The 26995-nt window shown below is 47.1% G+C and overlaps 2 protein-coding genes across 7 annotated transcripts in view; one reads left to right on the plus strand and one right to left on the minus strand.

Annotated features, from left to right (window-relative positions):
- The window catches only part of LOC126522509 (sulfotransferase ssu-1-like), a 59207-nt gene extending 56924 nt beyond the window's left edge, over positions 1-2283 (plus strand). For all 4 annotated transcript variants that reach the window (XM_055066442.2, XM_055066441.2, XM_050171265.3 and 1 more), the window contains exon 4: positions 846-2283. In XM_055066442.2, the coding sequence (XP_054922417.2) occupies positions 846-1149 (304 nt within the window). In that variant the 3' untranslated portion in view covers positions 1150-2283. The remainder of the gene's footprint in view (positions 1-845) is intronic.
- On the minus strand, positions 1851-26810 carry LOC126522508 (sulfotransferase ssu-1-like). Of its 3 annotated transcripts, none has more exons than XM_050171263.3 (3): positions 26679-26810; positions 7859-8532; positions 1851-7465 (listed from the first exon to the last, which is right to left on the minus strand). In XM_050171263.3, exons 2-3 carry the CDS (start codon positions 8530-8532, stop codon positions 7177-7179), a joined length of 963 nt encoding a protein of 320 aa, XP_050027220.2. In that variant the 5' UTR covers positions 26679-26810; the 3' UTR covers positions 1851-7176. The 3 variants fall into 3 exon arrangements, with proteins under 3 accessions (XP_050027220.2, XP_072144888.1, XP_054922418.2); XM_072288787.1 differs by lacking the exon at positions 26679-26810 and adding an exon at positions 25771-26157; XM_055066443.2 differs by lacking the exon at positions 26679-26810 and adding an exon at positions 19232-19513.
- Positions 26811-26995: the final 185 nt, after the last annotated feature.

The raw sequence follows: 26995 nt of genomic DNA on the forward strand, positions 1-26995 counted from the left end.
ATAACGAGTTGCACGGCCTGGCATACGTCTGCATAACGCGCAGCTGAAATTGTCAACTCGTTTAACGCGTTTTCCTCCCGATTGATGATAGATATGGAGGATCCGCGGACATCCGAGTAACAATGCCCGCTGAGAGCTTCACGTCTGGCCAAAGAAACAGCGCTTCAGCACAAAACAATAGCGCTCGTGTGCGTCGTCTCCCTTCGTCCCGTGGTAAAGCGCTGCTTCCTTATTGCGTCGCAGGCGGCCTGAAGAGGTAGCCGCCGTAGCCACGGTTTATTTAGGCCGGCCAGCCATGGTGCAGCGGGATCTCGGGAGCGGCCAACACCGCGGCCGTTCAGCCCGAGCGCGCCAGCGTGTTCTAACTGTGAAAATGTTTATACCCCTAAGTGTCTTTTCTTGTCGCACTTGTTGTCACCCTTACCGTTAGCGCCTTACAAAAGTGTACAGAGGCCGGCAACGGAGCTATAACTAGACGTGCGATGACAAAAGACTTAGTTGAAAACTATGTAATCATTAAGACAGCCTTGAGCCAACAAAAAATATCCGACAAAAGAATTTCACACGGAGAGGTTTGAAACACTCCTGCCAGATACTTCTGTGCGCCCAAGGCTGTCAGATTTGTTACATAGTTTTGTACTATGTGTTTTGACATCGCACGTCTAGTTAGAGCTCCGTTGTCGTCCTTTTGACGGCGGCTACGTAGTGCACACTACATTTGTTCTACGATCCGCGATAACGACCGTAACGCTTTAGATGCATTCGATGCTATACGTATCAAAATTCATTAGAAAATTTGTATTGGTCTAATTTCGTACTATTGCTATGCGAATCCACCTTTATAGGTTCAAAGAGGTCGTGAGGGACAGCAGCATCGACGCCATGAAGGAGCACTACAACGCGAGCTACCAGAAGGCCCTAGGAGGCAACGGCGTGGACCAGTGGATCGAGAGGAAGGACTACCCGCTGGCCCGGGCCCCTCCGCCGCCCGACGTCATGGTGCGTAAGGGCATCATCGGCGACTGGCGCAACCATTTCACGGCCGACCAGTCGCAGCGCATTGAGCGCGCCTTCGTGGAGAAGTGCGGTCACGTCGTCGACCACCGGAAGATCTGGAACCCCGAAGACTGGATGGAGAACGTGGCGTAACGCTGGGAGGTCCACCCAGCGTGGTAGCACAGTCGCTGTGGGGCGAACACTCTATTCCGATGGCCCCTTGGTTGACCTGAGTCCCACAGAGAAGCCTTAGAAACGCTGGCGTTAGGTCAAGGCATTCATGAAGCTAACTAATGGATAAATGAACTCTAGAGTGGCCTCCGGGAATGTGTCCCGAGGCTGCCCTACCATCCATTTATTTTAAAGCTGGAAGGTGTCCGGGCCGTAAATAGTTGTGCGGAACAGTAATGCACATGAATTCTGCAGGGAGACTCTAAGCTGTTTGCGAAGGCTCGAAACATATAAATTCAGAAACGTTCTTTGTGATTCACTACTGCTTTTGTAATCTTTCACTTATTCATGAAGGTGTTTGTGGAATTTGTTATTGATTTTGCAAGATTTCGGACGTACCGCAGCGAGGAGTGACACTATGCTTAAGGCATGTCCGTATGGCGCTCGCATCCCCTTTGAGGGCCTAATGTCTTCATAGCAGGTAGAGTATTATAACTTCATACCATCATGCACTTTCATATAAAACGGTGTGAGATAATGTAGCGATGAATTTTTTTAGTCCAGCACTTCATGCGTAATGTTCAAAGAATACCTCGTGCAGCGCGTTACAAGCAGCGTTGTACCACCCCTTTCCTCAAAATTTTCTCCAAATGCGCGCCAAGGCGCGGAAAATAATATACACCTTAACAGTACAGCATATATATTTATTAGCAGCTCGACAATTTCGAGCATTCACATCAAAAAGCACCGCGAACAGAGTAGAGAGCCTGATGTTCAATGTCTCTGTGGCGCTCAATTCTCAAAATCTGGGTCAGCCGGTATAGCAAAAACAAATCTTGTCAACGGATATAGTGGTTAGTTACGCCTGGCAGACTGACAAGTGTATGTTCACATTGACGACATCGGCGCATTGGTCCCACGAGAAATATAGATAATAAGTTCCACACACGATTTATGATAAGACTGAGCACCGTTGCAGACGTTGGCAAGTGGTGGCTGCATCCAAACAAGGATATGTACATAAGGACATTATCGCAACACGCAGCAGGCGAGTTCTAAACGTTGGATAAATATATCGCTATAACAAAGGGAAAATAATAAAGCTTGATCCTGTTATGTCTGTTTTATCTTTCGTTCCTTGTCAATCCAGATGTCTGCCCTGCCTGAGATGACGAAACAGGGTTGCACAACGTGGTTGCAAAATATAATCAACTGAAGTGGTTGCAGAAGTGTTGCGACCTTAGCACCTCGCTGAAAATGCTCAAGTATTTATCGAACAGAACAAGGACAGCTGCTTGGTTAAGTAGGAGCAGCGGCCCTCAGTTGGAATTATTCAAAGCATGCGGGTGATGTTCTGCGAAAATTTCATCGACTCAGCCAAAAGTCGAAATCGGGAATCAATGTCACCATTGAACTTTTTAAATTATGGTTCCTGTGCCCTTATTTTGCAAGGGTTCTTCTCCTCCGATTCTAATAATTTCTGATCAGCCGTTCCATCGAGTGTCTTGTTTCCAACGATAATCGAGGCTTCGGCCACGTGCCCAACCCGATAACGAATATTAAAAATAATGAAAAGTAAAAGAATAATTACAAAGTATGGCTCCCGATTTCGATTAGTGGCTGAATCTGTGGCATCACAATCGGGCCTTCAAGAATTTCAGCTGCGTGTCCCCAAACGCCAGCTCTGGTCTGTCCTATTGCCAGAAATGCTGGGAAGGAGGCTTATTTGGCACGATATCAATCTAATTGCGCTTTGTGATGCGTGCATCGTCCCTGGTTCAAGCGCATGCAAGCAACGTTGCAAGCGACGCAACCGCACGAAAGCGCATAGGGGGCGCTGTTGTAGGTATGGCCTCGCGCTTTCAACGGCTAAAAAAAAAATAATAAAAAAAAGGAGTATGGGAGCAAACAAAAAATGCTGCGCGCCGTGAGCGACTGTAGCCAACAATCTAAGCGCGCGGTCTTTCAAAAATTTTGCGTTATATCTTTGTTGATAGGCCCGCCCTGACGGAAAAATGCCGGCTTGGGGTCACATGATTTTCCCTCTCAGCAGAAGCACGCACTGTCCACGGCAGTGCGCAATGCGCCGGTGCACTCCGTCCAGTGTGAGCTGGCTGTTTACACGAAAGGACGCGCAGCTGTGACGCGTTGTGAGTGGTAAAGAATGACCACCTGCGCAACATTCCATGGCGCTACTATTTCGCTGAATCACAGCCGGCCGATTCTGCGAACTTACGCCACCGATGGCGCGTATGCAGGTGAGGCACTCTACGTACAACTTCAGGTTTGATTACTGTTATGCTGTGGCTAGGAAAACCTTCCTTTGCATTAGCGTTCCGTCCAAAGGCCAACTGCAACAAATCTTGAACCGCGCAACGCGCCTATAATTTCAGATAGTGTAGATCTGCAGTATCCTCAATGCGGAAGTTTACGCCCGAATTACGAGGGAATGCGTCGCAAAAAACAAATTTTTATGATAGCGAAACTTAAAAAGAAAGAAAGAAAGAAAGAAAACGCCGCCCTTATTGCTCACCGGAGGTGACGCGTGACCGAGGACCAGTGCAGCTCTTCGGCATGATCGCCGAGATTAGACGGCACCCGCTTGTTAATGGCGCCTAGCGTCTACAAACCAACCTCCTCCCGAAGCCGTTCCCGCCTCGTTTCTCACTTCTCGCCGGCCGTTAAGCGCGTTGCATGCTGGGACCTAGTTTGGTTCTCGGTATCGTTTAGTAGCGCCGGCCGTCGGTCATGGCGAGCTGTATTGCGGGCTGACTTCGGTCGCTCGTCCCCCCAGATCCTGCACATCGCACTCATCGGTCTTGCTAATTTGACGGGAATTTCCTGCCCTCATTTTCAGGGCCGCTGCTACCGTGTCACCTAAAAGGGTGCAAAGAATACTTTAAACGCGCGCGCGGGCTCGTACGCGTGCAACGAGTCGCTGTTTTTTAAAGCGAAGCTTTCGTTGCCTCTTCCATCGACTTTTGCGCTGCTGCTGTTGCTGTTTCCTTGCACGCCGCGTCGAGGGGGGAGGTAGGAGGTTTGAGAGCGTGTATATACATGGAAGGAGCGTGGAAAAGAGGAAAGTCGGCGCGAGAAATCCGTTTGGACCTTTCCATCGCGTGGAACGTGCACAATGCCCTCTAGAGCTCCCGGGGTGTCGCCACATAAGCCTCTTGACAGCTGTAGTTATGCGCGACTCCCCGCAAAAGCATTGCATAAACTGCAGCGCTTACTTTTTGACTAACGTGCAAGTGCAGAGGGGACGTCGATAGAAGCGGGAGAGGAGATGGGCGACGGTTCACGACAATTTGGTAGCGCGGGGCCACAGTGCCCTCTGACGCGCCCTGGGGGACGCCAAAATGCCTTCTGAAGCTCCTCGGGGGACGCAAGCGTTGCCCTCCAGACGCCGTAATTAGGCGTAATCCGACGCAAAAGCATTGCAGGAGCTGACGCGCTTGACTCCGTGCTCACGCGCCACAGCCACGACAGTCCAGGGAGGAGGAACGGATGTTAGAGCGGGAGTAGAGAGAGGAGGCAGGCAATAGGTAAAACCGGCCCCCGTACCGACGCAGTGAGGAAACGGAGGATTAACCTAACCCCTTGCGCGCGTGGCAGTTCATCTAACTTGAGACGGGAGAAACAAAATGCGTCGTCAGAGAGCATTGCTCATTTAGGGTCTCTTCAGCAAAGGGATAAGTGAATGAAAGACGCGTCTCTCTGTGCTCTGTGTACTATGTGGCCTAACACAAGTGGTGCAGGCAAGGCAATATTTAAGATCACATCACGACTGTCGTATGCCGTCAACATCATCGCCAGATACCACCACTGAACGCAAATAGCACGGATAGCTTCGCTTACATCGATTCCTACAGTGCGTGTGATCTGCGTTTTCTTCCCCAGCGGTGAGAAACATGCTCGTTTCCTTAATGAATCTGCCCAATGCTTATGTTCGCGACCAAAATACCAGTTGTTTTTGACTGGAAACTTATCTATGGATCCCCCTGGGCCTCTGATTTTGTTGTATTGCTTTTGCAATAAACAAGAGATGTGCGACAGTGCGTAGGCCTGCTTAGGCGCTGTTCAAAAAAAAAAAAAAAAAAAAATAGGACAGTCACTTTAGCATACGCCAAAGAGGGTGAGGGCGAAAGCTTGCGAGCTCAAGAGACATCCATTTAATTACTTCACGTTCTCATTCGAATGCGTTGTTACTTCTGGTTACCTGTTTTCTCCCACTGAAGGTAGTGGGTACAATTGTCTTAATTAAACCTACCTTAATTAACTGTGCCTTAATCAACTTCGGCCTAATTAACACCAAAGGTCGTGGGTTCGAGTGCCTTAACTCTATGTTAATTAACTGTGACTTTTCTGGCATGATTAGCAGCGTCGATGTGGCAGCGATGTGGAGGAACACGACGACGAACGCGCGAGCAGTGGCATGAGCGCTTCGATTTTCTGTACCTCACAACGCGACCTTGAAACAGAGATGTAAGGCGTTCGCCTTAAAAATAAATTCGGGGCTCTTAAGATTCTCAGGAGCATGTAAATAAAGTTCTTTGTCTGTCTGTCTGTCTGTCTATCTGTCTCTCTACGTGCCAAAACTATGGTACGATTATGAGGCACGCCGTAGTGCGGGACTCCGGCTTGCATTCTTCTACTTGGGGTTCTTTAATGTGCACCTAATGCGTGGCTCACGGGCGCTTTTGCATTTCGCCTCCATTGAAATGCGGCCACCGCAGCCGGGATTTGATCCAGCGCCCTCTGGCTTGGCAGCGCAACGTCGACGTTACTATGCCACAACGGCGGGTGGGCTGTTTAATGGCCGCTAATAAGAAAAATTATACAATTACCAGCCTTGCAACTTTGCCGAGGTTGCTTCAATACTATAGGCTTGTCATCGATTACCTATCTAGACAAGGTGTCATTTCGCTGCAGTTGGCCTTCTAATGACGCCTAGAAAAAGCGATCGGCTTTGATAAAGGCGTCGAATTATGATATTTCGACAGTGGGAAGACGCAGCAACTTATTTGGTTTAGATTAGGTAGGCGTAATAATAATATTTAGCTATTGTGTGTCTGCTCATTGCAGGGTTAAGGGCGATACTTCTAGTTCATCTCGCAGAGCATTACGTTTAATTTTTGCGTTCTTTTCCCGGCTATCTACAATGTCATGGCGATTGTGCCGGCTCTGGTTAGATCATCATTGTTGTTGGTTGAGTCTTCGGGTTGGAGACCAACCATTTCTGTGAAAACGTAGACTGAATTGCTGCCCTTGTGTCGAAAAATAGTCCGTGTCCTGAATGAGAATGCCATTATTCTAAAAAAAAAAGATAATAAAAAGAGACGTTTCCCCATTCCCATTGCAAAACACAATTTTTGCGTAATCTCGCGAACTGCGCGCCTGATTGCCATAGTGTAAATTCAGGAAGAGGAGGAAATAAAGAGAGAAGGCTGGGATGTTCACCAGAAATGAATGTAGATTCAAGCGCATAAAACGCCTCCAAGGATGAGCTCGAGAGTCGGAATTAAAGTATTGGGGCAGATGTTTGGTTGTGGGAGAAACCATTCAAGCGAATGCGAGGTTTCTTGCTGCATGGAAGGCATTAAATAACAACTCTCTTTTGATACTTGCTCTAGCACTTTGTAAAAGCACCCGGTAATTACAACAATAATAAAAACCAACGCCAAAGGGATTACGCATGTCCTTGTTCCCAACCTGTCAAACGGGCAAGAGCCTTGAATACCCGCTGCTGTGAATTTCTCCCCGTCTCTCTATGGCTTTTATGGGGTGCCACAACAGCGTATGGAATTAGCGGACCCGCAAATGCTCCACTGTGTAGCTCGCAATTCCCAAGCACCCTGCGTAATGATATTTCAGAGTGCCTACGCATGTTTTCTTATGCGCACATGCAATTCACGGGAGTATGACAGGCAGTCAGCATAACATGTTTTGCGAAGCGAAGTAGAGCATAGCAGCGAAACCCCGGAGGAAGCGTTTTGAGGTCAACCCAGCTTATATTACGCCGTACCGCTTCCAGACCTCGATAAAGTCGGTGCCTGCGAGTCTCTCGTAGATCTTGCTATTTAGCCTCTCGTTCATGTCTGGCGTGAGGTGCGACTTCCAATCGCCCACGATGCCTTTGCGGACCAGCTTGGCTTCGCTCGGTCGGTCGCGCGTAACCTCGTGAAAGAGCTTCAGTCCCTCTGGCACGTCATCCTCGCCGTCGGTGCGCAAGGGTTTCGAGAAAAACTGGACCAGGGAATCGTTCGTGTACTGCTTCATTGCAGATACGTCGCTGTACCTGCATGGAAAAAAAGAATCGCCGAACTACTGTGTAGAACCAGTGGGGTACTCAGAATTCTTATTCGGGAGAAAGGCGGGAGGGTTAACCTTCAGCTACCGCTGTGAACGAAATCATGCCCAAGAATGGGTGGCATGGAAAGCATTGTGTGCTCAGCGCTCTTTATGCTTCTTCAGTTAGGTCACATTTCCTCCTCTGAGCAAAACGGCACTGGTGGGAATTCGGATAAACGTACGATTCGATAAAGCACTTCGTGTAGTTGAGAGCTGTTCATAATAACCAACGCAAGTGAATCTCGACAGCGAGTGTGCTATCGAAGGCTACTTGTCTGTAGCAGTCTCTTGTGAACAAAAAGCTTTGCAAATTCGGTATCAGTCACGTAGTTTCACATACCTGAGCACATTCTCCAGGTAGGTCGCATCCTCCAGCAACCTGTCATGGTACGACTGGCCAAGGAACTTGGCGATCTTGAGCACGTTTTCTCGTGGTTGGGCCTTCATGTCTTCGTAATGTAGAAAGAGAACGTTGGGGTCGTCGCGGTGTTCGTACCATCCCAACACGTGATCAAAGTAGTCACCGAAGTCCGTCTGGCCCTCGCAGAAGATGTCAAAGAAAGTTGAGAACGTGCCGCGGGCGAACTCGTAGCCGGGAAATCCTTTGGTGTGGTAGTAGAAAGACGTTACACAATCCTTAGGGTTGCGGCATACGTAGATGTACTTTGCTTCGGGAGACTTGGGCATCATGGAGTACGGAAGATGGGACTTGATGATCCCAGGCCTCTTCATAGCCAACAGGCAACCGGCTCCGGTCATCTCGAGAAACGGGCTATTCTTGAGGAAATCCAGGCCATCCTTTGGCTTCTGGCCATCGTTGTAAATCAGGTATGCGATGTGTTGTACCCACGTCGTACCACACTTGGGAAAAGTGACGACGAACACGTCGTCTGACCTGGGCTTGTACTCCAGCGCTGACTTGAGCAGATCCGCGTGGAACGCACAAGAAAGGCGATAGCCATCGAAGTCAACGTAGTAAGGCCGCTGGTTGGGGTCCTCTCCGGCGGTCGTCATCTGCATTAATTAAAGCAAGCCATAACTGAATTTAAGCATGACATAAATAAGCTAACGGACATACGAGCGTAGCAAAACAGCACCCGAAGCGTTAAAGCAGCAAGGTTTCTGGCAACGGGCGTTATTTAACGCGCGGATAGTACACTGTAGATTAGAACCGCGCTTTTAGTGCGCTCTAGGCTGACTCGAATAATCGCCGTCTCTGTTTCAACTGTAAAATTTATCAGTAACACAATGCGAACTTATTCTATACGTTACGGTAGCAAGAAAGTGCATCAAATTTGAAAACAAACAGCCAAATTCTTTTTTATCATCTCAAAAATCTTGCCTGCAGGCAAAATAGTTTTGAAAAGGGACAGGAATGTTTACGATAGCAATAATATAAAGGGCTGTATCCTATTTTTCATCTCTTAATATTTCTTTTATATTTATATAGTTGTATATATATATAGTTTGTAGTTATAGCTACGTGAACTTCACTGCACGAAACAGTGATGATGTTACATACGCCTCAAAGGGCCTACACCATGCGGAAGGTTGTACATTATATTTCTATGAGCAGATTCTCCCTGATAACGCGCGCGCGCGCGCGCACGCACGCACACGCACACGCACACACACACACACACACACACACACACACACAGACGTGGTATCTGACGCGGTGTTAGTGTCAGATAAAACGTTGGAATATTTAATGAAACTTTTGTCTTTCTTCCTCGCAGAAGTTTTTGTTCGTGAAGCTTTATTTCCCTTGGTTAAGCTAGTTTGTGCTTTGTCCTCTGCTAGCGTCGCTCGCTGGTGACATCTTTCTGAACAAGGAGAAGCTGTAACCTTGTCATAAGTGGCAGCTTATCGCAACGCAGGCAAGCGCCAGTGGACAGCATAAGAATACAATGTGCTGATAACAAGAAGCGAGATATCAGTGCTGTTTGTTCTTATAGCTGTGTTTCTTTTCTCATGCTTGTCAAGACAGAAACAGAAAGAGAGAAAAAATAAAGGAAAGGCAGGGACGTTAACCACGACTAAGCCCCGTTGACTGCCCTGCACTCGAGGAAGGGAAAAGGGCAGGGAAAATTAAGAGAAGAAGAGAACGTCCGCTGTTGATATCGCCGACGTATAGAACAGTTCTCTGCTTTATATCGCTGACGATCACTCAATCCGACAGCCTTCAGAAATCACAGCGGCGCTTTTCTGGCCTTTTGTAGCTGCACTATGCGAGGCAGTGGTCACAATCTGTCGTTAAAGGTGAATGCTCTTTATTCAAGCTGATTTAGAGCTGTGTAGAGATCATGTCCTTCATTTTCAAAGGATGGGCAGGACGTTGTGGAAGCTTGCGCGTTGACTAGCTGATTGTTCAAAATCTGTGTAGGTGTTTTTATAAAGGAACAAAACCGGTATACACATGCGAAAATGATGAAGCGCGAATATCACTTTAATTTATTTGTCATGATGCAAAGTGTATGCACACGCAAATCTTACAGCCACCGGAGGCAGCTTGAAACCAGTCGACAAAAAAAAAAAAGAACGTCAACAGCGTAAACAAACTAAGGACGGTAACAGCGCAAACAAGTTATGTGCGTGAAGAAAGACAGACAGACGAGAGCACTGGCTCGCAACTGAGGGCACATTAGGGGTTAATGGCAGATACTATGACTTGAGGCTAGTATCACTTTAAACGAGTGTGAAACTGAACTTGTTATTACCGATTCATGGCAAAAAAAAAAAAAAACACCACGAGAATAACGGGACACGATGTGGAACTTGCCTTGACAAAAAACTCGCACAAACAGATACGCTGGCACAGAGACTAGATGATCCCGGCCTTGCCAAAGAAAGCAAGTCACTAGACAAAATTGGTGCACTCGACATCCCACAGTGCAGTCAAAAACGTTTCCATGCAATGCAAGGGAAAGTTCGCTGACACATGCGTCAGACGTTTCTAATCAATAAGGGTTTCCGTTAATTCTGGAGCGAACTGTCCCTTGTGTCTAAGCAACGCTGCCGTCCTGCCAGATTTAGGGACACAGCCACACGTGTTGGTGTTCGAAGCCAGATGAGAAGAAATTCACCAGACGTGAAAGGATTGCTGCGATCCCCTAACCTGCGTTAGGGAGCGCCCGGTTCGGCCGATATACCTTTTGTGACATGTTAACCTTCCCTTGGGGAACTCGGACACCGCAGATACAATGCAAAGAACAAGGTTATTAACATGGAAGCACAGAAAGCTGCGCGAGCTGGCATGATTGCATCGTGAATAATCAGCGCACAGAGACACCGACAAAGGAGAACGCCATTTGGCTGTTAAGATGCTTCACAGAACAGGCTCTAACTTGAGATTTTTGGATCATGCACAAAACAAGGAAGATGAGTCAATTTTTTTAGGGAAACACTACGTCGATAGCGTACCAGGCGCCTAGAATATTATTTTTTGGACCATGCGCAAGTTGTGCGTGTGAACTATGAGCCACACTTGTATAAAGCTTTCAGTCAGCCCATTTGGCCGCCATCTTTCGCGCAAACATGTACAAGCCAACGCAGTGGTGGGACAACGCATGACCATGCCTCGGTGTATGCGTTATACCGTAAGGTAGCTGCTGCTGCGCGCGCTTTCGCAGTCAACCGTCGCTCGATCAGTGTGATTCACGCTGTACGACACCACTGCTTTTCTTTTCTATTAAAGCGAAAGCCTTAGTGGCCGCGAACTTGCGATTTCGCCGTCGCCGTGCTTCGAGGAGGCACATGACGTCACACCACGTTCCTCGTCACACCGCGTTCCTACACCGCGTTCCTCGTCACACCGCATTTCTCGTCGTTGCGCTCGCCTCCGCTCGCTTCGCCAGCTGCATCGCATGTCTGATAACATGTCGGAGGATTGAAAAGGAGAGCTTGCGTGCGCCGCAACCACAGTTGAGGCGGCAGTATGGACGGCGACAATTCTGATAAGCAGCAGGAGGCCTGGAATCGACATCGGAACGAGATGAAGAGGAAACGAATCGGCCAGGAAACAGACCAACAGCGCGCCGAACGACTGGCTTAACGCCGCAACATAGCTAGACAACCAGGCTAACCTGTACTTGCAATCAAGATTAACCAAGGCTAACCATGCTATGCCTTAGCTTTCGCTACGTATATCCTGGCATAGCCGAGCTAAGCCACTGCCAATTTTTTATCTACAGCGACCAATGGTGTCACTCTTATTGGTTTCTTTAAATATTTGCCGTATGCGTGAGGTTCCGCATACGGAACCTCACGGCGTCGCCGTGAGTTCCCGTATGAGTGAAAGCGTGTGAGGGTGAGCCGGCCAACGCGGTTAAATCTCGCGTTCGCAAGCGAGGAACGCGGCCCGGATGCGTGCCCTCTTCTGTCGCGCGCGAGGCAGAGGGATCAGGCGAGGGAGGAGGGTCGTTTTTCTCCTGCGGCTGCTGCCTGGATGTCCTCCTCGTCCGCCGGTCCGTACAGAGTGGAGTCAACCGCGGCGTCTACTACGGCATGGACACGCGAATCGCGGGCGCCGTAGTAGACGACTTCGGCGGACGCCGTAGGGACGCGTTGACGGCGCTCGTTAAATTACGCATGCAAATACTCCGAAGAGTTATCAGTGTGTTTTAGGAGCGGCGCAATATTTCAAGTGTCCGATGCCCTAGCATAACTACAAATATACGGAACGCAGGGGAAATGCTATGGCAAATTTTTGTGCGAAGCTAAATGCATGTGCGTTAAATACAGCCTTTAAAAAGTATTTGTTAAGGGCTCAAACGCGGGATACGGCTATTCTTGGCTATGTTTCCCAGTGCCCCGAGAGAACCCTACCTTAAAGAAAGTTTATGTTTCGTGAAACTAGGGGCGACGTTATGAGTGATGCATAGGCAGAATTTGAAGTGCTTGGGTGATTTACGGTCTGTGCAATAAATTACGTATGCAAGGGCTTCGTAGCGTTATTAGTGTATTTTGCGAGCGACGCAAAATTTAGCCCGCTTCTCTGGCATAACTACAAATTACGCCAACATAACATTTAGCGCACATAAGGGAACGCTACGAAAAATTTGTGTGCGAAGTTAAATGCATGTGGATCAAATATAGCTTATAAAAAAACCCTAAAGTGCCTGAAAGCGATATAAGGCCATCTTACGCCATGTTTCCCACTGTCTCGAAGGAACTCTAGGTTACGCAGGGTTTACATTTGACGGAAATAAAGGACACGCTATTGGTTGTGCGTAGCCAAAATTGAAAGTGTTTAGGTCTGTTACGGCCTATGTATCACGTATATGTATCACGTTACGGCCCGTGTACCTGCATTATTGTTTTACGATACGCGTAAAATTTAACACACAGCCCTTTTTAACACCGAATTTAACACACCGAAATCAAACTTAGCAAAAAATTGGCAACCCACTAAGGCAATTCCCTGCGAAGTTTAGTTCATATGCGTTAAATAGAACTTCTTGCAAAAAAAGAAAGAGAAAAAGAAAGGAAGTGTTCGAAAGTGTCACGCCGTCGTTTTCAGCTACGCTTCCCAATGTTGTGAGATAACTCTACGTTATAAAACGTTAATATATGGTACAAATTACGGGCTTCTCAAGTGCAATGTGTCGTGCAATTTTAGTTTCTGGCTTAATTAGGAAAATTACAAATATTTCTTCAACTCTCATCTTTTTCGCTATTTTCATGCATTATATGAGGTTAGCCCGGTGTCCTCGGTGAACTAAGTGAGACAACTTGCTGACGTTTAGTCAGTGTAATGGCCAGGCAATGCGTGATATGTAGGCAATGCTCACAGTGGGTGGAGTAATTACGACCTTAGCAGTAAATTCGTATGCAGGCGATCCGGAGCGTTATAGGTGTGTTTCACGAGCGACACGGAATTTATCCCACGACCGTGTGAAGACTGAATGCAACCGAGGTCAAATTTAACAAACATCGGTTTAGGCGTGAGGTGCACAAAGCGTTATATGCGGGCAAGGTTTCAGAAAATCAGACAGATCTGTTATATACGGTCAACGTGTTTGATTAAGAGGGGACCACGTGGCTAAAATCGCAATTTTCGCAAGGATACCGCACTTTCTATTTTTTAATTTATAAACAGACAGAGAAGCTTCTCAACAAGCTTTGTTATTATCAGCGCGACAGAAAATAAAAATTCATTTTTTTTCTTTTTCTACTCGGCGGTGGCCCGCATTTCCCGTGGAAATCGTCAACGAATGCCGTTTTAACGATGTGACTGTAGTGCAGGAAAGGAGCCTCAAGCGGAGTCCATTCACTCGTTAGGAAGTTTGTCTTTAGCGCTTTCCATTGATGAGAGATGTTCTGGTGGAAAAAATGGAAAGACAGGCGCTAACACACGGACGCACGCACGCACGCACGCACGCACACACACACACACACACACACACACACACACACACACACACACACACACACACACACACACACACACACACACACACACACACACACACACACACACACACACACACACACGCACACACACACACACACACACTCACACTAAAGAACAACAAGGGAAAAGGAAAGAGAGAGAGAGATTCTTGTTTGGGAAGGAAAAACATGGGGTAAAGTGCAGCGCAGTAACTGTCTCTCAGATGAGGACACCTCAAAAGGAACGAAAGAAAAGCACACTATTGGCCAGGGCGAGTACGGATTGCCTGCGTAAGCGAGACTGAAGCTGGCGTTGGTGGGCACGCAACTACCCGCCGTGGTTGCTCAGTGGCTATGGTGTTAGGCTGCTGAGCACGAGGTCGCGGGATCGAATCCCGGCCACGGCGGCCGCATTTCGATGGGGGCGAAATGCGAAAACACTCGTGTACTTAGATTTAGGTGCACGTTAAAGAACCCCAGGTGGTCGAAATTTCCGGAGCCCTCCACTACGGCGTGCCTCATAATCAGAAAGTGGTTTTGGCACGTAAAACCCCATAATTTATTATTTATTTGTGGGCACGCAACTTGCGACCGTCCATTTCTTCCCACCCGCGGGGATTTTGTGACCACCCTCTTCTTTCGTTATCACGTGCGCTGGTCATCGTCACATGACATGACATGACAAGAACTTCATTTGAGTCCTGAGGGACTGAGATCTTGGGGAGCCAGAACCGAAGGCTCCCGAAGATCAAGTCGGTGACTCCGCCCACGATGGAACCGGGAGATCAAGTCCCGCCGCAATGTCGTGGGCCCTCTGGACAGCCTGGAGTTGAATGTGGAGATTGCTGCTCTTGAGAGATTCCTGCCATTGTTCTTTCGTGATGGGTGGAGAGGCGTTAAGGGCTGGGCACAGCCAGAGCATGTGGTCAAAAGAGCATGAGTCATGACCACATTTGGGGCACGACTGTGAGTGTTCAGGATCTATCTTGTTAAGGGATCGAGGAGTGGGATACGAACGGGTTCGCAGGAGTCGGAATGTGGTAGCCTGATGTTTGTTCAATTTGAGGTGAGGGGGTGGAAATGTCCTCCTGCCTAGTCGATAATGGGAAACAATTTCGTGGAAAGTACATAATGGATCTTTATGGATGTTGACCTCGTTCCAAGCCTGGCTACCCGCGATAGCGCGGTGCGTAAAATCGCGCGCTCTCCGGTGGGCCTGCTGGTTAGGATTACATCCAAGCGGGTTAATTGAGCTATCTAGATGGGCTGGGAACCACGAGATTTGGTATCCTCCTTCGCTGCTCTCCCTAGTCCTTTGAAGTGCTTTAATCACAATACTGTTCACCTGTTCAGATATGATAGCGGACGAGAAGGACCTAACCGCCGTGCGCGAGTCCGAGAAGACGATAGCGGGAACTTTTGAGCTGTGAAAAGCCAGAGCGATCGCCGCTTCCTCCGCCACATGGGCAAACTTCGTATAAACAGAGGCTGCATTGATCAAGCTGCCCCCCGCGTCTACCACCGAGACAGCGAACGTATCCCCACTGTCATATCTGGCAGCATCGACAAAGAGGGCATCTAGTGTCTGCTGATTGATATTTTTAAGGATGGACTTGGCTCTCGCGAACCTTCTACCCTCGTTATGCACTGGGTCGATGTTTCGCGGGACGGGGTCAAACATGATGCGACTTCTGGTTTCCCGGGTCAAACTAACTTTGGTCACTGGTTCATGTCTGGGTTGGATTCCCGCTTCTTCTAAGATCTTAATCCCTGGCTTAGTGGATGAAAGTCTCATTATCTGAGCCGCTGTGTGAGCTTCTATTAGCTCATCGATGGTGTTATGGAGTCCTAGCTCCAGCAGCTTCACCGTGCTTGTGGACTGCGGAAGGCCGAGCACGCGCTTGAGGCCAGCTCTGATTAGGGAGTCGAGCTTGGCTTTTTCCGCTTTACCCCAATTAAGGTACGGCGCGACGTAGATGACATGACTCAGGAAGAATGCCTGATAAGCTCTGAGCAAATTGTCCTCTTTGAGACCGCCTCTTCGATTTGAGACGCGGGCTACAAGTCTTAGGACATTATTAGCCTGTCCAGTGAGCCTGTTGAGGGCCGTCGAGTTACAGCCCTTGGCATCAATGAGGAAACCTAGAATTTGGCCGAGTCCTTCCTCGGTATGGGATGCCCATTTTCAGCTCGAATTTCTATCGGCAGAGTTTCCAGAGGCGCAAGATTTCTGACCCCCTGTCTGGACTGGCGGTATAACAGTAGCTCTGATTTAGCGGGGGAGAGTTCAAGGCCCGTGTTTGAAAGAAAATCTTCGGTAGCCTCCAATGCGCTTTGTAACGAGTGTTCGAGCATGGCTAGCGGTCCGCCCGGTGACCAGATCGTGATATCGTCCGCATAAATGGCGTGACCTATGTTCGGTATTGCAGCGAGGCGAGTGGAGAGTTTGTGCATGGCTATATTAAATAAGTGTTAGGAGAGGACCGAGCCATGCGGGGTGCCGCAGGTGCCTAGTTCGTAGGGTCCTCCCGTGACTGTGCCTAGTCGGAGGTGTGCCTTGCGATCTGCGACGAAAGATCTGGTGTAATCATGAAACTGCTCACCCACGTTAAGAGAGGAAATCCCAGTCAGAACGTGTTTATGCGCAACCCTGTCGAAGGCCTTGGAGAGGTCCAGTGCGAGGATTCCGCTCACGTCGCGAGTAGGGTTATCAAAGATTGCTCTCTTAAGCAAAAGCATAGCGTCCAGTACGGAGAACGCTTTCTAAAGCCGATTAGGTTGTGTCTAAAGAGCTGCTTGTTTTCAATATGTTCCGTGATCCTGTCATGTATCGCGTGCTCCGCAATCTTGGCGATGCATGATGTAAGGGAAATAGGCCGCAGGTTATTTATATGTGGGGTTTTTCCTGGTTTTGGTATGAGTACCACTTTTGCGGTGAGCCAGTCTATCGGGACCTGTCCACTTTTCCATACCTCATTTATTTTGGCCGTGACTATCTCGATTGCCCTATCGTCTAGGTTCCTGAGGAGTTTATTCGTGATTCCATCAGGTCCCGGGGCTGATCTGCCATTTAGATTGAAAAGAACGTGTCTGATCTCTGACACGGTGAAAGGTTCGTCTAGATCAGGTGCGGAGAACCCCATGTAGTTCACACGCTCTACCGGGCGATCCGCGTCTTTGGCGAGGGGGAGATAAGTACGTGCTAAGTTGTTGGCTAATTCCTTGTCGGTGAGACCGATTGCGGTTTGTTTCTTAATGAGCCTATCCGTTGCAAGGCTAAGGGTGTGCTTAGACTGCTTATCGTTGAGGAGACTTTTCAGTAAGCTCCATTTGCTACCTCTTCGCATGCGCCCGTCCGTTTCGGTACACGTCTCATCCCATTGCTGCCGGGCGAGCTGGGCCGAATAGGTTTCAATCTTCTTGTTAAGAAGGGCGATTTTCGACCTGAGTCTACGAGTAAGCTGTCGCACTGTCCCGGATTTTCCCGCCAGTTCATTGTGATTGTCACATCGCTGCGGTGGACTATATCATGACGTCTTCGACGCGGAGAAGCTTAGGGACGCGAAAGAGCATCGCAAAACAAAAGCAATGAGCAGCGTCCAGTTGAAGGACCTAATCTATGCAGCAGGGGCACTCGATTGACCACCGTTACCTGGAAACTAAAATGGCACGTTTGGAAATATTTGAATCGTTTTTTTTCTTGTCAGTTTGCACTTCTCGGCCTATTCGTACATTTATGAAAACCTTCGTTTGAAAACTCCAATGACGAAAACTATTTGCAAGATTGTTTTTAGGCTCAAAATTTTGGAAGAATAAGACTATATACATATATGGAAATCTTGAATTTCTAGATTGCTTCTATAAAAAAAAAATTCTGGACCGCAACAACAACAAAAGAAACTTAGTTTTTCAGTGATGCGGTTTCTACAAAAAGAGGCATGAAATTGCAAGCAGTTGCTGCTATCCTCTACTATAGGTTGTCCAGAACATGTCTATCAAGAAAAGAAATATTTATCTTTACAATATTTAAAATGATTGTTGTCCTAAGGCGGCACATTCATTTGCTAATGAGACATGCAGAAAATTTTTTACATTTGTGCTAGGGTAATGGAATTTACTACCTGTTATAATGATAACAATATTGCATTCTGCCAATTTTTTTTTTAAATCGGCATTTCGGTCCGGAAGTTGACCTTTCAGCCCCGCACGGGCAACTGTTGCTTACTGTAACTGCTGCGGAAGAAACTAGCTTCACTAGAAATTGGGTTGTGATTCTGCGAAGTGGCACAAGTCTGATGTCATTTTTGTTTTTGTTTTTGCCGAATGAGTGAAATCACAGCAAATATTTCGAGACGTACGCCTGCGCGAGTAGTTAAGGCGCATGCGCGAAGTTTCGTGTACGAAAAAGTAAGTTTTCGATACGCTCATTCTGGGTGGCCATGATACGCTATAGCGAGCGCGGAAGAGTGACCTGGCACCAGTGCACCAGCAGGAAAAACATTTACGCATGTATTAAAGCGTGTGCGCACAGAGCATCTTGGCTAGCATTAATCGAGATAGTGTAAACCATTCGGAGCTGAGATGATCAGCCTATCGGGAACATACAACACAAAGAAGTACATTGTACATTGCAAACGCAATGTCAATGGAACAAGATGGCCGCTTTGCAGCTCAGAAGACTTAAAAGTAATAAATATCTAGCGTGCCCGTGAAGGAATTTTGTCAGTGGTTGTCATAGCCGCTACACTTTAACAGCCTATGCATTGTAACACATTAGCCTGGTCTACGCTAGATGCAGGCAATCCGACAAGAAAAAGCTACGCACCTCGCCGAAAGTTTTCTATGCCAGTGAAGAGAGAAGGTGTTATCGTTGGTTTATTAGGCAAAGAGAATATTTTCTGCAATAATGTTCTCGCGTCACATCGACTTGGCTTAGAACGGAGCGACAAAGAAACTCCTTCAGTGGATCTTCACTGGCGAACTTGTCTATGATACTTCGCAGAACTTGGGGGATGCGCTACCACGCTCCGATACGACCTTTCACGTCGACGCATTATTTCGCTGACCTTTTTTTTGGCTATGTATTTCACCCGACACACCACTACACCTGCCGAGCTGACTTGTAGACTCAATATAACACAATGCAGGCCCGCAAAGTGTGTACGGACAACGTATATACGTGCGATTTTCACGACGACGTTCGCGTTTGTGCGAGATATAAGCTGAGAGTCAACATATGATCGCTCGCGGCTGACCTTTACACGGATCAGTGACAAGACAATGAAGCTGAACCAGGCATGCCGCTTAAAGGTCTACGTACCTGCTCCCTTCACGGCTCCAGATGTCAGAGTGTACTCGGTTTCGCTTTGCGCACACGCACCCTCGAACTGAAGAAGTCACGTGTAAACGCATCTTTCGATGACGAATTGCTTTCATTGTTCTCGGCTCAAGCTGCTATTGCTTCCAGCTGTCGCGGACTTTTCATAGCATGGGTGAAACTTCGCGTGTAGGCTAACGCACTGGAAGAAGTGATGCAGGGTGAACGGTACAGATGCCGAGCTCCACCCGAGCAGACGTCCGTAATCGATACGCGAGTACAAAGCGAACGCTTTTTATTCCGCGAGTATAATGAATTCAAAACCTCTTCGCGCTGTCAAGACGCTGCTACCGCAAACGCACACAGAACGAACATATTCTACCGCGCTGTAGAACGAGGGAAAAAAACGCCGGTTGTGGCTCCATCTGCCGTAAAATCGGGCGAACATGGCGAAGGATGAGGCTCGCGCAAGGTGCAAGAGCAAGCCATCTGCGAAGGAAGGCGCCAGAACCACAATACTACAGAGAATAGGAACATATACGCACAGATAGTGGTACTACTAGCGTTAGTATGAACTGAATGATGTCTTGTAAGCTTCTACTTACCGACGCCGAAAAAATAATTATATGCCAAATCCCAGGGTACTGAATAACCTTATTTAAATGAATGAATGAATGAATGAATGAATGAATGAAGTAGGAAGTTAGAAGTTGAAGGAATTAGATCTTTCCTAGAACGCTCTACAGCTTTCTCATTTAAGGTTCTGCACTTAAGTTATTACTTGCAAAATCGGGGATTAATCTTGAATAATTATTCAGTTAAGCAGTATACAAGAAGTGCTGTGGCTTGCCCCGAAGGTAGCCAACAAATGCATTTGGTTACATGCTCCTATAATGCTTCGGCATATTTTAAAGACTTGGCTAAATTTAGCTCGTGCCTTCTTGAGCCTTCTTGGACGTTCGCGCCATGTCTTGGTGACGTAATGTCTAAACTGGTCTTGATTACATGATGCTACGATGTCGACAAGGTCTCAACACCGAGCGACTTCGACCAGACAATTCAAACTTTGCGTTGAAGTTAACAATTACAACTAATCCATGAAATTTAGTTGACGAAATATTTAATTGGCAATTCTGCAAATTTCAAGGCACTCGCTGCATCGAATCATATGTACACCCGAAAATAAAAAACTTTTTTACCTTCACTGCTCCGTTTTCAAGCATTATGGACATCGCCGGAAGATCTGGGACACTGTGTGCTGCCCATATAGTGTCTTTTTTTTTTTGTAGAGATGTTTGAATTTCGCGCGCTTTATATAAGTTACGCGCATTATGTGCAGATGCAGTGTACATTAACATCTTGATCGCCCGTCCTACTCGTACGCGCGAGATCCGAACGCGGATACATCCGTCGACGCCCATTTACGTTCTGCGTCTGGACGTTGTGATCTGCATTTAACGTACCTCAGGCCGTGATTAGCACAATCGCCAGAGGCGCGCGTCGACATTGAGCGTGGCACGATAAAAAAAAACAGAACGAAAGAAAGGAAAGGCCACATTACACGTCTGAAGAACCAGTTTCTCACAGCGGTCTCTTCAGCGGGCGAAGGACAGCCGAGGCATTAGCTCTAGGAGAACGACGCGGAAGTGTAGGCAAATGAACGAGGCAACGCTTACACAGCCTGGGGCGCAAGCACGGTTCCGCGTAATTGCACACCGTCTAACCAACCAGCCGCGCTTCGGGAGGGCAACGGTAAGTACACGGGGAAAGTTAAAGCAAGCGATTTCGAGAGCAGTTCCTTTTTTTATTAGTATGAACAAATTGAAAAAGAAAGAATACCCGGCATGTACGGGGCCTGAGTGCCAATAAAGGTTCTTGTGGCTAAGAAGGGGTATCAATACACTGCTCTGTTCTGCGCCAAATGGTGCAACCATTTTCATTCAGTATGGCGGGTGTCCCAACTATCATGCGCCAAGATTAAAAAAATGTGCAATCGCAACGTACCTGGGCAGAACCAAGGCTAATGTTCTTTGCCGTCGCTTGGAGATACTCAGAGTACTTCTTTTGCATTCCGCCTAATTACATAATTAGTCCTAATTGATTAGTCAACTTCTCAATCTTTATACTTAGATGAAACTTGTCAAAGAAAACTGCAGAGCAACATGACAAACTCCCCACGCAGCTTTCTGTTGCTTAATACGTGCTACATAAAAGTGTTTTTCCGAGCGTGAAAGAAGCCCCGTTAATACACGCAAAGTGCCTCGAGCGGCCAGTCGCGCGGCAATTGTGGTGTTCGCGGACTTCTTTCATGCTCGGAAAAACACTTTTATGTAGCACGTATTGAGCAACAGAAAGCTGTGTGGGGAGTTTGTCATGTTACTCTGCAGTTTTCTCATCGACACTTTTCATTTAGTTATAATATTTGAGAAGTTGACTAATTAAGTAATAACAATTGCGTAATTAAACGGAATGCAAAAAAAAAAATATGCTCTGAGTATCTCCAAGCGACGGCAAACAACACTGCCTCGGTTCTGTCCAACTACGTGGCACTCACATGTTTTAAAGCCTCGGTGCATGATATTTGGGATATCCCGTGCATACGATCGCATTCTCGCTTCCGTTATACAGTGACATGTATACGGACAGAGTCGATCATTGGACAGCGTGTTGTCATAGGGGTTAACGCCTAAAAAGGAACACTAGGGCTTTGATATAGACGCCGTCGATTAGGGCTCGCAAATAATGTTGAATACCCGGGTTTACTTAACGTGCGCCTCAATCCGATAGTGCGTCGACGGTGAATAACCTCTCACCGTTACCATCGAAACGATGTAGACCGCAGAGCTGCTGGTCAGGGCGCCGAATGGAAGCACGAAGGAGCGAGCGAGCCAGCCTCATTTGAATGCACACGATGCGCATGAAACCGGTTTTATTTATTTATTTATTTATTTATTTATTTATTTATTTATTTAGTAATACTGTCAGCCCATGAAGGGCCATTACAGGAGTGGAAAATACAAACACATACAAGGATACAGTATGACAACAAAAGAAAGTAAATGAACAACTGCAGACATTTCAGCAGGGACGCGAATCAGTTTAGATTCCATGCAGCTTACAAACTTCCCCCAAAAAATAAGAAACAATATGAACAGATACACCTCTGGCAAAGTTATGATTACATATTAGTTAGCGGCAAAAAGAATAACGTGTACACATTGCGAAAATTCCTCAACGCATGAGGCCGACATGACAGAGTCGGGGAGCGCATTCCATTCCGTAATACCTCTCGGGACAAAGCTGTACTTAAAACAGTCATTTCTGACCTGAGGGGGTGTGATGGGGTGTGATGGGGCCATAATGCTTGAAACAACGTTGTCGGTAATTCGAAGCCAAAAAAAATAATAATAAAATATTGAACTCGTCATTATTTGCGTTCTCACCACTGTCGCTTTTGTTGCTGCAGCTTCAAGCCTTCTCTCTTGTTCGCGTCTTTGTACATATTCGACACTGCGCGGCGCTTTGTTATAGAAATTAGACTGGTTAATATGTAGTAATTGTCGAGTCGTAGTAACGGAGCAATCTCGCTGGCCATGTAGGAGGGACGCGCACTGAATGTAATGATCAACTATGTCTTTGAGCACAAGTCTGAGAGCGCACAAGAATGGGCGTTTGGTGGTACGTGGCGCCCTGTATTATGCAAACATGCATGACCATTCGGCATCAACAGGTTACATAATACAGCCACCAGAACGCTAAACAACATGGCAGCACATAATGTGCCGTACTTCTGGTGATAGAGCAAGATTAAGTTGCAGAAATCTTTATAAGGCTTCACCTTGCGTGTACGTTAAATAATCCCAGGTGGTCAAAATTAATATAGAGACACTCGGTATACACCATGCCTCATAATAATATCGTGGTTTCGGCAAGCAAAACCCCAGAATTTAATTTTAGTTTTTCATCTTGCATTATATGACGCGTGAATGAACTCAAGCCCAGTGAGAAGGTGGGTTAGGTATTTCAAACATGGCCAGACGAGCATACGATCAGACTCGCAGTGGTCGCCTTCGGACAGCCGCGGCTGAAGTCAACAAGGAGACTGTTGATGCACTCACCAAAGAAGACAGGCGAGTGGTAATAGACAAAATAGCGGGAATGCTTGAAATAAGGCACAGTACAGTTCAGTAGATAGTTGAGAGCTGAGGTTACTGAAAAGTAATAGGGGCTCAATAAGTTGAAACATTGCAGAAGCTCCGTCGGCCCCATTGCGCGATAAACGATCTGCAAGAAAAGCGTCTTCTGCGTCTTGCCCTGGTACTCAGAATATTAGGTACAAGATGCCCAGGGAACCCACAGTCAAGCTTAGTACGCCAGAGGTCTATACCGCTGAATAACGGACAGCAAATGAACAAACTCATTGTTGTGGTACACTCTTAAAAAAAATTGCCTCTCTTAGGGCTTATCTTCACCTCCTACAATTATCGTAATCTGTCTTGCTTTCGTTTCCCCTAAAAATCTGCCCGCGCTTCTTTCCTGTCGAGAATTCTATGTCACGCTGATACCACCCGTGCCATTCGTAACCTGAAAGTACCGGGATTGCACTGTTAAAGAAAGGAAACGCAAGCAAGGCTGATTACGATTATTAAGGGGGACAAGATAAGCCCTAAAGGTTGCAATAATTTAAGAGTGTACGGGCATCACACAGGGCTGCATGCATTTATTAGATAGCTTTTCTAGTTATTTCTTTAGTGCCATATTACTGGCAGCGAATCCTCCGAAAAAAAAGTGATAGAGAGAGAGAGAGAGAGAGAGAGACCACGTGTTATATCCTTTCTTAATCGTTTTGCTATGTTTAAATGCGTGTAGGTGTCTTTCGCTTTGGAAATTGGACCACACATTTACAGAATATATTATGGAGCCTGTTCACTTTTCAGTACGTTTAGATATATTATGCACGTTGCTTGTGAATTTAGTTCGCGTTCCGTGATACACTTGATAATTTTGCTAGTTCCCTAATTTAGCCTGCGACCTGTTGAATTTCCGGATTTCCCTAAATCGGCGCATTATAAGTTGGATCGCAAGTGCTCCGTAGGCAAGTGATACAGAGCATACAGCTGAATTGTTGCAAACGAATTCATTCCTAATATGCATATGATCTGCTTAACTGCTTAAAATTTCAAACATGTGTTTTTGTTGTTATCACGACTTCCACGTGCTTCTGCGTTGTTCGTAGGCAAATAATATGCCTCGGGAATTAATTACTTGAAACAGCAGCCTGAATATTTTAGGTGTATCAAATTTGAACGAAATATTACAAGAAAGTTTATTCATGAAAAGTTTATACTTAGCGTATAGAAACTGTATTTTGTTTTCGTTATCTTTGAACTTATGTGTAAGTACGTTAAAGGACGCCTGCCATTTCCTCTCTCTCTCGCCCTTACCCGCCCCTTTTTCGGTGCCATCTTTCTTCCCTCGGCGAAGGTGGCAAACCTACTTTACCACCAGTTATACGTTTATGAAAGCACTTTTGTATACAAAATATTGTATACAGGATATGCGAATATTAAGTATTTTTGATTTACTGACTGACTGACTGCCTGATCTTAAGCTAACAAACACAACCCCATACGAGGTTATCAAGTGTCCGTTCGCTTTACCGTGAATTTTGCGAAATCCCTCCCCCCCCCCCCCCCCCCCATCAAAAAAAAAAAAAAAAAAAAAAACGCACGCACGCCACTGAACTTAAGTGATTTTTTTTCTTAAAGAGAGAGAAATAGACTAACTGTCGACACGGTCAGATATGCATGCGCTCGGATATGCACGCTATATGTAGAACCAGCGTTATGCCGGGTTTCTCATTGTGACATTAAGTGATTTTTTTTTTTAATCGTCTGTGGCATATAGCACAAATGTACTTATGGAGTTGGAATACTCGCATAGGCGGGCAATGCTTACACTGCAAGTCAAAATGCATAATCGAAAATTACCAAAATTTTACTAGTCAACTTTTAATCTAATTATTTACCGCACGTATCGCAAAACACAAATTGATGCCAGTGATTACACAAGGCACATTTATTTGGAATGAATTTCAAAACTCGCATCAGTTTTGAGATAGTCGCAGGAAGACGTATCGTGAAACGCTCTGTCGTTTCACTTACCATTTTTTTTTTTTAACGAAAACGCCTTTTTTATGCACTCGAGCTCAAAAGTTACAGAACACCAATGCATTTCGTCGCAGTCCTTGCAAACGCGTATCTCAAACCTGGTGCCAGCCTGAGAATTAGATTCAAGTGGATTCGACTTTCGAAGTCACCGGCTACGATTCGTGAAATGTAATATGTGTCGTAAGGCAATTCGCTTAAAGGTTATTTAACGCTCACTTTTAATTTGCGAAATTTTCATTTTCATTCCTGGTCTAAATAAAGTCCGCCTTTGAGAGTAATCCAGCGCAAGAATTAAGATTGCCCAAGATGGCACGGGTGACAAAAAAAAAAAGATAAAAAATTCTAGTAAGAACAAAGAAGAGCACCCCTTACATTTGTTTCTTCGAAATTAGGCGCGTCCACCACACACACACGTGCTAATTAAGCGTGCCATTTCGAAACGGGCCATGGCCATTGAGCAGCTCTAGCCGCCGGGGCGGACCCATGGACACATCGCCAGACACTCTACGTCGCCAGATTCCTACAGATACGCGCTACGAGGACGCCGCCGCGATAAGTGGGCGTGTCACGAGCTCGTGCCAAATTCTTCCGTTGCGCCAAGGCGGAACTCGAGGCGCCACATAGCGTCAGATCCGTGAGTCGAGGCTAAAACTAAACACTCACGCTGCCGGTCTCCGGCGGTCGATACGCGCTTAGCGCCGCGATACAGGAAGCATAACATAACCCGAAGACGCCGCTCCATGCCGCGAAGCCAGCCTGTAGGAACACGTGCTTTCCTCGAAAGACGCTCGTGATCATGCGAACAGGCCCTGGCTCTGGCACCGGGAACGGTGGTCGTAGGCATTCGCATGGCCTCCTTTCGCTTCCCGAGAGATTCCGCTGTCGGATCGCGCGCAGTTTCGGCGCTGACAGTAGTGCAGAAGGCAGATGTGAAATTTCTTTCGATTCGGTTGCTGCGCGGCTGATTACTGCATACGGGACGACGTTGTATTTGAGCCAGCCTTGTGCTGTCTTGGTTCGCATACAGGTCAGCTAGACGCGGTAAACTGCTTCAACCAGATCGCCAACGACAAGCCGAGGCACGGTCCTGGAGGTAAACTTGAGGCCGGTACGTACGTACGCAACGATGCGCTTGGCGCGCATTCGTCTCGTGACTCGCGGCGCTGGGAGCCGCGTGACGGAAAACAGAACCGCGGAGTGTAGTGCTAGTAACAAGAACGGAAAATTCTAGACAAATAGCGAACAAAGAGGAAGCGCGTAGACGACGGTATAGTACTCACCACTGCAAATCAAACCTTGCGCCTTCTAGTCGCAAGCAGTGTAAACAACTATCAGTCGCGCACGTCCTTCGGGGGTCGTTGGGCTGGGCGTGCCGGCTCGCCAGCTCGGTTGGCGCGTGTCCAAGGAGGTGACGACGCGGTTGGAGTGGAGGGCGAGGGGAGGCTGTGGCCTAGCGGCGCTGCCACAGAACTTAGAGAAGGGAAACTGCACCTTCCACAGTGCAACGAAAATAAGCGTAGCGGTGGCGTCGTGAACTAAAGTATGCGACCACAGATGGCGCTGTACAACAGAAAACGGAAACGGGGTTTTGCACAGT

This window comes from Dermacentor andersoni, chromosome 6, assembly GCF_023375885.2.
Source record: "Dermacentor andersoni chromosome 6, qqDerAnde1_hic_scaffold, whole genome shotgun sequence".
In the NCBI taxonomy this organism is placed as follows: Eukaryota; Metazoa; Arthropoda; class Arachnida; order Ixodida; family Ixodidae; genus Dermacentor; species Dermacentor andersoni.